The 12,270-nt window shown below is 40.2% G+C and overlaps 1 protein-coding gene and 1 pseudogene across 2 annotated transcripts; both read left to right on the top strand.

Moving 5' to 3' along the window:
- The first annotated feature begins 106 nt into the window (after nt 1–106).
- Nucleotides 107–307, top strand: LOC142967832 (small nucleolar RNA U3; annotated as a pseudogene).
- Nucleotides 308–3,459: 3,152 nt separating this feature from the next.
- LOC142967767 (tumor necrosis factor alpha-induced protein 2-like) lies at nt 3,460–12,003 on the top strand. Of its 2 annotated transcripts, XM_076107331.1 has the most exons (12): nt 3,460–3,597; nt 4,233–4,424; nt 5,353–5,995; nt 7,033–7,144; nt 7,612–7,734; nt 8,389–8,483; nt 8,570–8,662; nt 8,773–8,899; nt 9,510–9,629; nt 10,138–10,290; nt 10,401–10,522; nt 11,358–12,003. In XM_076107331.1, exons 2-12 carry the CDS (start codon nt 4,286–4,288, stop codon nt 11,503–11,505), a joined length of 1,875 nt encoding a protein of 624 aa, XP_075963446.1. In that variant the 5' UTR covers nt 3,460–3,597; nt 4,233–4,285; the 3' UTR covers nt 11,506–12,003. The 2 variants fall into 2 exon arrangements, with proteins under 2 accessions (XP_075963446.1, XP_075963447.1); XM_076107332.1 differs by lacking the exon at nt 3,460–3,597 and having other exon boundaries at nt 3,611–4,424.
- The last annotated feature ends 267 nt before the right edge of the window (nt 12,004–12,270 follow it).

Here is a 12,270-nt window from a genome sequence, read left to right as displayed (position 1 = left end):
CTCTCAGAGGGCGTGGGTGTTTCCCAAAGTCCTGGAAGGATCCTTCACCAGCAGTCAAAGAGCTCGTCTCCAGACATGAGAGCCTGAGAAACATCCAGAACAAACCAAGACTTTACTTTCAGGGGTCGTTTCTTTAGTTGGTGACTTGAGAAATGTGTTTCTGAACAGTTTGGTGTCGCTGCCCAAGAGTTCACATGTTTCCTTCAGAGCAGGAAGCTGGTGGGAGGACTTTGTTTCTTCTCCGCTGTTGAAGACTGTTCAGGGTTTCTGGAAGAGACTCTGATGGAGGAAACATGGTCTGAGTGGACACTTTATACTGCTGTAAAAACAAAGAAGGAAGTTTGACTGTTAAACACATTATTTTACACTAATAGAAAAGATAACACTTCAATCAGATCACATTTTCTCCATCAGAGTCTCATCCAGAAACACTTAGTTTAAAACTGCACCTCCATTTCTAAATCCAAGCTTTTGGTTAGAATGAAAGACATGTCTTCTTTAAAGCCCCATGCATACCCATGATGCACCTGCACAGGTGTTAGACAGGCCAACAGCAGCACCGACATAATCCCACTAGTCCATGTAAATTACTGTTCTGAGAATACGAGTTTTACACTTTGAGATTAACAGTTATTGGCAATAATTCTCCAGTCAGGCGACCTTAAACTATTGCAGAAGAAGAGCACACATCATCATCAGAAGAGTGTCAGTCAATCTAGAAAACATGATGTGATGATGATGAACATGATGATGTGAGGAAGGTTCGAGCCTCCTTCAGTGGACGTTTAAGTCTCACGCTTCAGGGAGGTAAAACTGAAAACATCTGGTTTCCTGTAAAAGCTGTTTTCTAAAAGTTCCCTCTCTGTACCTGTGGTCGCTGTGGTGTCGGCCTCTTACTGTGTTTTATTTTCGGTGCGGATGCAAGTCTGAACTGCAAACGTTCGGATGCTTTCACTTTTCCTTTGGCCCATGTGCCTAGACGTTCTAGACGTTCTAGACGTTCGTTGTGCCATTGTGGAAAGAAATAATGACGAAAAAACCCGTTTCAGTGAAAAAGTTGTCTTTGACAGAAAAACATCAAAACACTTCCTCTTTTTCTTTTAAATCATTTTCCGATAAATTTAATAGTTAAAATAGTTAGCAAATGTTTCCATGCTGACATGCTAAACAAGATAAACATTATACCGTACAAACATCAACATGCTAGCGTTATCACTGTAAGCATGGTAGCATGTAGCTCAAGTACAGCCTCACAGAGCTTCAGGGACAGAAAGGAGAAAAGAAAAAGTCTAAATTGTCAGTTCCGTGACTTCTGGTGATGAAGATCATGTGATACAACCAAAAGCTCCAGAACAGATACAGAACGTCTCAACAAAAAACACAGATTTTAAATCTCTGAATCAAACTATTTCTGCTGTTTTAAACAACTCAGATTTGCAGAATGAAATTACAGTCAGTGACTGAGCTGTTACGATGTTTGATTTATGACACCCACAGAGAAATAAACACACTCTGGTGGTCTAGGTGTGTGACACACACACACACACACACACACACACACACACACACACACACACACACACACACACACACACACACACACACACACACGGTCTGTCTGTGTTGTTAAGCTGACAGACGGTGGGCAACAGTGACTTTGTTGTAATTTGTAAAAGAAAGACGCTGCTAATAAAAACTAAATATGCAATCAGTGAGTCAAACTGTTTTATGATTGTTTTTTCTTAAAGATAATATTTAATTTATTTTAGTTAAGCAGTCAACAGTTCAGTCTTCAGTGCACCTAAGATATGGAGCCAGGACTAGTTCAACTTAATATCCTTCAAAGTGAAAGCGTTGGAACAATATTTTGGCGATCAAGTCTCCGACAGTGGATTCCTCTCATTTCATTCTCCGATATACAAACTATTACTTTGAGTTACGTATTTTGCACGTGTTTAAGTAAGTAAGCGTGTGTCTGTACTGCGTACGCTGCTTATTTATAAATGAGTGAGGTGTTGTTTTATTTGAACATAATTCAAAATAGAAGTTCTCGTGGCCTGAGCAGAGGTAACGCATTTAAATCCAATCACTCTTTTGGACTTCTCTGTTTTCTAAGGAAGTGAAAACCAATTTGAAGTATTTGAGGTCAGTGTCTAAGAACTACTCTGTGAGATCCTTTGAACAGTGAAAGTTTGTTGTAAAAGTATTATTGATGTGTACCTGGACCGGACACAGGTATACCTGATTTGTGGCGGATAATAAAAGAGTAAATGTTTTTTGGTTCAATGATGTTCCTGTATTTATGAATCAATGCAAGGTGTTTCCTGTAAAACAACATCTAACCCACAGTGTGAGACACATTTCAAACACCTCGCCTTGAATCCACTCATGCGTTGATTCTCACTTCATACGTGAGCTCTCAGAGGAAATGTGCATATGTGCAGAAATAGAAGGAGTGCACTTTCTCAATGCGTGGCTTCCTGGCCTTAAATGTTACTTGCGTCTTTTTGTGGGTTCAGTGTTGAAGCGACCTGCTGCAGAGACAGAGGAACAGTAAGAACACCTGTGAGCCTTCCTCCTTTCCTAGAATCTACAATCAGCTCCTTGGTTTGTGATGACGTTGACCAGTACGTTGTTTGCTGAGCGCCACCCTGCAAGATTGTTCATTTCTGTTGATCACCGTTTGAAATACGGCGGATGATTGTGGTGTCATCCAGCCTTGCAGAGTGTAGGTTCTACCGGCATCTAGCAGTGAAGTTGCAGATTGAAACCAACTGAGACTTCTTCCGTGTGACTAGCATGGAGGAGGACGACAGTGGCCGACGCAAAAATGCGAATGACCCTCTTTAGAACCAGTGTTTGGTTTGTCCGCTCTGGGCTACTGTAGAAACATCGCGGCCGGCTCTGTGAATATTACCCGCTCCAAATGTAGATATAAAAGGCTCATGCTAAGATAACGAAAACACAACAACTCTTATTTTCAGGTGATTGTTCACTGAAGAAAACATAATGACTCATATCATATTCCATTTCTGCCAATAGATCCCCTGAAACGCTACATTCCTTTAAAGGAAACTAGTAATTGTTATTTATATCTAGAGAGCGGGTCGTCTTCCATGGAGTTCGCCATTTTGCACCGCCATGTTGTAACTGAAGGTAGAGATGGCTATTAAGTAAGAGATCACTATTACTTTTGGGGGGAAACTAATTGGTGCAGGACAGATTATATGTTTGATCTGTTGGTGGCGCTAGAGGAAAAGTAAGGGGATCACCAAAGTCTGTAGGATTCATCCACTTGGGTCTATTAATGTCTTCAACACATTTCATAAGAACTGGTGAAATAGTTGTTAAGATAGTTCACTCTTCACCACAGACGAGTTGCCAGCATTTCCTCAGTGCTTAGCGTGTCTGAAACAAAGTCCAGCTTCTCTGTGTTTGTGCGTGTGTATATGTGCGTGTGTGTATGTGTGTGTGTGTGTGGACTTTCCACTGCCCTGGAGGGATTTACATCATGAAATGCAGGCGGAGCTTGCTGCTGTATAAATGACCCTCCAGCAGCTGTGTGCAGTTACTAACAGCAGGAACTGTGAGATCAGGGTGAGTAAAAGCTGCTGAAGAGGTTTAACTACAATACTTCACTACAGATATGTATCTGCATGGCTGGACTGGTCGATGGAATGTTTCTGAGAAATTTTCTTTACATTACAATAGCTGTTAAATATGCCATGTGGGACAGGTTGAGCCTTTGCTTATTTGTTCAGTTTGATTTTAAAAGTTGTGTTAATGATCTCTAGGATTAGTTATTCATAATGAAGCTGAAAAGTGAGTGTTATCATTGAAAGTTTGTGTTTTTATTTACTGTTATTTCCATTTCTCGTTCTTTTTTTCATGTGGCTATTTGCACATTCTGCTTTTTTGTTCTGTGATATTTTTATGTACTTTTGTTTTGTAGTATTCATAAAATAGGGTAGAGGGGTTTTTGGAGATATTTTAACTGTTATAAGTAAACTGTGATGGGGATAAAGATGATATGGTTCCACTGGACACAAGGTGGTTAAGTTAATTTAGTTGTATTTTGGTTTTATTCATATACGTTCAGATTAAAAAAAAAAAAAAAAAAAAAAAAACATTCCTGCTCAAACAACAAAAATGTGTTTATTGTGCTTTTATTTTGAAAATAACACCTAGCTAATGCTAATATCATATACATATATATTTTTGTCTCCACATAGATTCATCAGAGCACTTCTCAGACCGTCGGTACCCTATTCTCTCCCGGATAACGATGACCGAGACAGACGGCTTCAGGCTGAACAAACAAAGGTTTAAATTATGGTGGACCCCCAGAGCTCCGCCCGGTGTCAACGACACCTCCACGATCGATGGACATCCATCACCCAGCGAGGAGGAGAGGCCCCCAACCGGTCAGTTCAGATAAACATCACCACACCAGCATCTGTAATTACTTAAACTTATACAACCTGGTACACGCAGTAAGATTTCAGAATGGATTACTGCAGGAATATTACAGTTACACACAGTTGTGGAATGAAAGTGGATTTACAACTGTACTTATTATTTAAATATAGTTGTACAGTACTTTACCTGAGTTTTTCCATTTTATGCTATACTCTCAAAAAATATTGTACTTTTTACTTAACTACATTTATTTGACAACATAAGTTACTTTGCAGATTTAGATTATTATAATATCAATAACGCTTTAGCGGAAATTCACAAGCTACCCAGCAGTAAGTAAAGGTAGTATAAATATATATATATATATATATATATATATATATATATATATATATATATATACTGTATATATACGTATATATACACACACATATATAAAAATAAACTGAAATTGGCTCCAACTTTACCAGCTGCAACATTAAAGCAAGGAACACATTAATGCAGCAATACTTATAATCCAATAATATATAATATTATGCAATAAAACATATTTGTTTATCAATACAAGATGTTGTTTCTTGTCATAGTCTAATCTCAAAATGCTCAAATAGGCTAAATCCCAAAGTGAAGTCTATTTACTATTGTAGAAGACAACTTGTTTCAGCTCTAAATTCAAGTTCACTGTGAATTTTATAAATAAATACTATTGTAAAGCAGCAAGAAACACATTGTACACTCAAGTTCCTGACTTAACTAGACGATAAAGCTACCACATTACCATAATGATATTGAATGATTGGGTTTACAAGTGGAGGCTAAGCGGGTCTGCAGTCCTAAATGTGATCTGTTTTCTTCTAGCCGTTATAGGACGTCCAGATGCCTCATTTTATCATAAACAACATTTCAAAAAGAGGTCTTTGCTTTCCTCCTCAGTGATCCTCACATTTGAGCAGAACCTTGAGGCAAAACGCTTGTGTGAAGCCGGCCAGCAGCTGCTGGAAAGAGAGGAGCGTCTGTTTGGGGAGATAAAGGAGTCTGAGGCGCTGACACATCACGAGGAAGAAGTAAGCAAGCTTGCAGCAGAGCGCAGGGCCCTGGAGGGCCTCGTACTGCAGACCCTGAGACTGTCTCTGGGCCTGGAGGAGGTCGGCTCGGAGGCTCTAACGTCTGCCGTGAAGGCCGTGCAGCAGGAGGAGGACCAGGACCAGCAGTGGACACGGAGGGATCGGACTGTTCCTGCGTGGAGGCCCTGCGGCTGGAAGATGCTCCACGACTCAACGCTTCGCAGCTTGGTGGAAGAGCGTATGGACAACCCCTCCACGCCCCCTGCTGACCAGACGGGCCAGTCTTCCATCCAGGCGGACGTCCGCACCATGGGCGGGCAGCTGAAGGAGGACCTGCTGCATGTGGTGAACGTGGTGAAGAGCTGCTACCCGCCCGAGTCGGGCATCTGTGATTTTTACGCCGGGTTGTACCACCGAACCTTCAGCGCCAGACTCAGAAAGATCACAGACTTCGGTCTGGGGGACAAGGACTGCACTTGTCTTCTGCTCTGGGTCAACAAGCATTATCCACAGTAAGTCATGAAGTACTTATATTTCTGGGTCCATTCTGTCATCATGTTGGTGTATTTTTGTTTTGTAGCAGACCAAGTATTGGACTGTAACCAAGTGCATTCACTCAAATACTGTACTTAAGTACACATTTGGGGCACTTGTGCTCTTCTTGACTATGCTATTATACTTCTACTTACATTACATTTTGGAGGCAAGTATTGTACTTTTTACTCTTAGAAATACTAATGTTTTATTATAGGGCCACAACTTCCACATGTACTAAAGACATATTACAATCTAATGAGCAGATTGCCATGAAATTTGCTCAACCCCTTTAAGACGTATCTAGTAATAGTGTTTTGTCGTTTTTCATATTCTGCAGTGGAATGAACATTTTTGAGTTTTTTTTGTGAATTACAAGATAATTCCAAACCAAACAAAGGAAGTCGGTCTTTGGTCGAAGTGGTCACAACCAGTTGAAAGCTTTTCAAGTAAACGTTTTCGGTTGAGGACTTGTGTAGCGGAGGTGAATTAGACGTTTTCTCTTGGCTTGAATGCCCGGTGAAGGTAACGTGATGGTATTCAGAAAACGCACACAACATTTCTCAGCTAGAACTTTCTTTTACCGTCTCCTCATTCGTCATTTTAATCTGTCCTTCGTGATTTTATCATGTGAAATCAGTGAACTAAATGAGGAAGCACCACTTTCCCCCTCAGCTGCTCCTGGTTGATATTGGGAAAGACCAGTTCGCCCTAAAGTTGTGTAACTGTGTCAAAATACTTTGCAGAGGTGATACAAATCCTGCAGCTCTGCACCCGCTGTTCATTACAAAATACACCAGAATGCAAAGCATTCAAAAAACAGATTAGGTTCGTTTTTTACAGTTTACAGTTTACAGTCACTCATGTCTTTTGTTGAAAACAAGTTGCTGCCTGTCCTCCTGAAGTATAAAAATATGCCACTGATATAAGGATTTTTGCAAAATTCATATGAAACCATGATCTTGATGCGTAAAATGTACCTGATGAAAGTTGTCGTCCGTTCTCTCTGTGACAGAATCCTTCAGAAGCCGGAGCTGGCCGGTGAGATCGATGTTGAAGCGTTGGGAAAGCTGCTGCCGGAAGAGTTATTGAAACCTCTGGAGGATCAATACCTGAGCAAACAACAGGTAACCTGACCTGCTGCTATTGGGCGTGTATTAGAGTTCAGTCATGTTGAGCTGTTTTACTTTGGTTTGGTAAATACTTTTATTTAGTTTCAGGTCTAGTTTCGGTGTTTGTACACAAGCAGCAGTCTAACAATCCCCGTGTCTGTCAGTAAATCAATACGGCCGACACAAGCAGTAGGTCCAGACAGAGATGCTGTGGATCATCATGGTCCCACGTGAATGAATGTCCTTGAGTACCTCTTGACTTCATCTCAATCAGCACGAGGCCATATTTATTAGTCAAACAAGACACCTGAAGGGTAGATTGCTGAGATTGTTTGTGTGCTCCAGATAAAATTCCCTTTTCATTTTACCGACCTTATGACATTTTTATATTTGCATTTTAAGCTGCCCTGCTGTTCACGGCTCTATGAAAAGCTAAATCATCAGTAGGTTTGTTATAAAGCAGCACGTTGTTGTGCGTTCAGGAAGATCTGACGACGTACATCCGCCGCGTCCTCGAGAAAGCGAAGCAAAAGTGGAATGAAGGAGAAGAGCCGACAAGAGAGGACGGCTGCTTCGTCAGTCCTGTTTCCTACGACATCATTCAGGTACAAAAAGACAACAAGATGTTAAAGCGGCTATAAGAGCCAGATGTTCCCCTCAGGAGGTGGAGGAGACCAAAGACGGAGCTGAAAGAGAGTGAATATTGGTCAGGTGATCACAAACATCAGATCATGTTTCTCACTAACAGCTGGATGTCAACTTAAAGATGTGATGATATGTTGAAGTTGTGCTCACAACCTTTTTGACCAAAATCAAAGCCTCGACATATTTTCATGACTTTTCTTTTGGTCACAATCTCAATATAAAAGCTTTTGTTTTGCTATAAAATGTTAATCTGCAAAAAGGCTTGGACCATCTGTTCTCATGTTCATGAAACAAGCTTCTTGTTATCGTGACAGAGCAACATGTAAAACATAATGTTTGGACCAGGAGAAGACATCAGGGTATTTCCCCAAACAATAATTTCCAGGCTGTTTCACATATTAACTAAGATCGAGTGCAAATGTTGAGAAAAAGATGAACCAACAAGAGAAACATTTATAGAAAGTGGAACAATGCACTAAAGCTGCCAGGGTTTGGGGTTCAGTTTCTTGTGTTACTTTGGACTATTTGGGAAAATGCTGGAAGTACATGACTGTGTAAAGTCTCAGTAGTTCACAGTGTTTTTTTTAATGCTGTCATTGATCTGTATCCTCCAGTTTATCAATGGTATGGTGACTTCAGCTGAAAAAGTTGTGGGAGATCTGCAGAAGGCCCAGGAGATAACGTGCCAACTGAATGATTTAATGCAGAGGTAACAAGACTGAGGACTTTCTCCAGAATATGGTCTTTTTAAAAGACATATTGTCTTGAAAATCAATTGTAATTTAACTCCTGCAGGTTCAAGATCTTCCAAAATGACGTCATAAAGCAAAACAAACCGAACAGCCGGCCGGCCGTGAAGGCAAACCTCGGCTGTATCGAACAGTTCAGGTACGTCTCTGACATTTGGGCGCTGTGTGGCGAGACGAGACAGGTGTCTGGCTTTATTAAGATCGACACTAATAAATATCTCTGTGAGCTAATGTGTGGTTTGTCTGCAGGGACGTCCTCAACAAGAACAGACATCTGTTCATAGAGGACGTGCGGAAAAACTGTCTGCATGTTCTGACCGACATGAAACAATCTGCCCACGCATATTTATTAAAACCTGTGCACGAGGTCCTCAAGGTGAGATTATTTACAACAAAGCTCTCAACAAATCTCATGAACAGACTCAAAACACTAATTATTGTAACTACTTACATGTATCATGTGTATTAAAGCCACAAATACTCACTAGAGCGTCAAATGTGGATTAATCCGCCGCTGAAAATAGTCCCCAACAAATGGTCTATTTAAAAAACAGCCTTTTTAAAATATGAAACAACACACTTGTGAGGTTGTTAGTAAAGATGTCTGCCTTCAACAGGAACCAATGGGCTTGGGGTGACTGACAGAAAATCTATTTTTCATATGTCATTTTTCAAAACAAAGGTCAAAAACCTCTCCACAATAAAAGTGTTTAGAACAAAATATCAACCAGACAGGATTGTAAAACAAGACAACTGAATAGAATAAACAAGGTTCGCACAAAATCCTTATTTTTAACAGTTATGTTTCCAAGGTTAGTCTTATGCTTGAATATAATCCTAGAACAACATCGACAACAAAGACAAATATCAGTGAATTAGAGCAAGGGACATTTTATATTGAATTCTAGCTCAATCGGGCTATTTGCAGAACTGTGACAACATGAACGTGTCAGCTGTCTAATGCTGCATGTGTGTACCTCACACAGCCAGAGTACCGCAAACTGGGAACCAGCGACTGGCTGAATAAGAACCTGTTTGAGAAGCTGCTGGCCGACATCGAAAATGAGCTTCAGGATCTTCAGGGTTCGATGGAATCCTGTCATCAGGTAGACTGAAGAAAGCATGAAACACACACTTCAATTTCATTTAAAGGGGACAAGCTGCTGTTCTATTGTAAACTTTATATCACTGACAACCATTTTCCAACGTTTTGAATGTATTTATTTTTACAGGGAGCCTTTGGTTTCTATTCATTTCCACACAGTACGAATATCAGTTTTGTTCACTTTAATGGATTAAACAACTGAAGACAGTTTCTACAGTCTACACTGATTTTCAAACTGTGATGAAATGAATGGAAACCAATGGCTGCCTGCAAGTGAGGGAAAATGCATTCAAAACTCTGAAAATCTGGTTGGTTTGTAAAATAATCAGACATTAAGTGACGTATTTATAATGTTAATAGTGAATGGACTTAGATATGTAAAATCCCTGTTATTCAAAAACATCAAGTGATAACGTCCTTAGTTTGACACGTGTGTTGATTCCAGTTAAAAGTAATTACATTTAGGCTGTAACCATCTATTTCTGATTGGACGCTTGGATTAATTTCAGGAGCTGGTGGTCCAGCTGCACAAGGAAGTGACAGCAGAATATGTGAAGAGGCTCCTGAAAGGAGTCAAACTGAGGACCAGGGAGCAGCAGCTGAAGGCCTACGTCATCGTGAGGGACAACGCGGAGAATTTGCACCATTTATTCCTCAAAATGGTGAGAAATTGAGCACAATCCACAGTGACCACAACGGATAAAATCCTCCCCAAAACACAAGATTAGATCAGAATGGATTAGACTGAGCTGTAACTGCTCTGTCTTCACAGGGCTCAGAGGAGGTTTGGTTGAAGGACATCCTGACCAAGATTGCAGAAGTTCTGAAACTCCAAGACCTCCCCGCCATTCAGATGCAAGTAGCATCGCTGGGAGCTGAATATCCTGACCTCAGGTAACCCTCACATTCACACAATATATGCAGCATATCTCATTCATAAGTGACGTTGTCTTATTTAGACCTTACAAGGACGGAATAGTAGTTTACATGACTCTAAAGTGAGGATAAACAAACCCACTCAACAGGAAGAGAAAATGCATTCAGATGTTTCCTGGCAGCAGGATGATGTCGCGAGCTAAAAGCAACTCAATTATCGTGTCACCAAAGTGCTGCAGTGAAATAAGGAGTCTAGATCTGATAAAGCAAAAAATAAATAAGAAATCAACGAAGCAGAACATAGTTTTGAAGGCAGGATAGATTCTTGTGCCAGAGCCAGATATAAATAGCTAGTGATGGCAAAATAAATGGCACAAAAATGGCAACGAGCCTGGAAGAGATCGAGGCAGTTGACCCTTTGCTAAGTCCCGCCCCTCGTACGCAGACTGGCCAATCATAGCGTAGCATCGATTATGTCTGGTGCTAAAACAAAGTCAAAGTTAATGGACAATATTTCCCTGATGTCATATTTTTACTGTTCAGATGCCGGCGATATTATCTGCCCAGAGAACTCACCGTCGTTGTTATTGCTGTTGTTTACATTCCCCCGAAAGCAAATTCATGTACTACTTACTTTTTTAGTTTAGTTTTTTTGAGTAAATAAATGAACCTCGAAACAATGAAATTATGAGTTGCATTTCCTGACCTTAATTGATCACCGTATCTAATGCAACAACCTTCGCTCTACAATCATGTTCAAGTGTCTCTGAGATTGTAATAATGAATAAATAGATTGACTGACTGGATTAAAACATTGATGTTTAACCTTTTCTCCTTCTTCTTTCGCCCACAGTGAGAAACACGTCTCGGCTCTTCTCAAGCTCAAGACCAACCTCTCCAAAGCTGACAGGAACACCGTCAAAGACATTCTGTCGGACACAAGAGGCCAACGGAGTGAAGCTGCCGAACGGAGGTTTTTCTCTGACGTTCAGGTCAAATGAGCCGTAAACTGAATGTAGTTTATCTTTAACGTTGGACTGAAAGTTGAGTTGTACAGTTAGTTTTGTGTATTATAATGTTTGTGTGTGAGCTGAGTGAAAACTTCAATCAGGTGACGTTATCCCAGAGTTACAAAGCTGCGTTCAAATGTCACGTAGGCGGTAAAGAATAGCGTCTTTCAGATGGAATGATGGCTGAGTTACTGTATGAAAGAATAAGCTAAAGGTCACATTATTGCAGGTAAATAAGGTGCTAACCTGAACCCTTTTTAGTGCTGTGTGTGTGTGTGTGTGTGTGTGTGTGTGTGTAATTCTCTGATAGTGTTTATTTTTTGTATTGAATCAGTGTTACAGTTTGTTATTTTTATATTGTGTATTTTTTGCATTACATGTGCAATAAAGGGAGAGGTCAAGCTTTTTACGTTTTTATTTCACGTCAGAATATTGTTAGAGAAAGTGTTGAATTTAAGTTAAGTTCATAAATAAATTCGGTGAACCCTGTCTGTGATTTGAAGGTGATTTTCTTATAAATCTTGAGCAGTACATTCTTACCTCTGTTGTATATATTCACATGCAACAAAAACTTCGGTAGAAGTTTTACTGCAACATTCACAATTTAGAGCATAAAATAATGTACGTTCACGTTTAGTTTTCTATTAAAATGGAAAAAACTGAAATGTCACATTGACCTAGGTACTCAGACCCTTCGATGCCTCTCATTTCTCTTGATCGTCTTGTTTCTCCAGCTTGATTGGATTCAACCTGCTG

The sequence above is a fragment of the Anarhichas minor genome, unplaced genomic scaffold (assembly GCF_050575085.1).
Source record: "Anarhichas minor isolate MPS153535 unplaced genomic scaffold, ASM5057508v1 ptg000038l, whole genome shotgun sequence".
NCBI classification, from domain to species: domain Eukaryota; kingdom Metazoa; phylum Chordata; class Actinopteri; order Perciformes; family Anarhichadidae; genus Anarhichas; species Anarhichas minor.
This window is presented reverse-complemented; position numbering and strand designations above follow the sequence as displayed.

Coding starts and splice junctions, on each gene's coding strand:
- LOC142967767 (XM_076107331.1), top strand. CDS start 4,286: ATGACCGAGACAGACGGCTTCAGGCTGAACAAACAAAGGTTTAAATTA. Junction 4,425..5,352: donor GGAGGAGAGGCCCCCAACCG/GTCAGTTCAGAT, acceptor TTTCCTCCTCAG/TGATCCTCACATTTGAGCAG. Junction 8,663..8,772: donor GGCTGTATCGAACAGTTCAG/GTACGTCTCTGA, acceptor GTTTGTCTGCAG/GGACGTCCTCAACAAGAACA.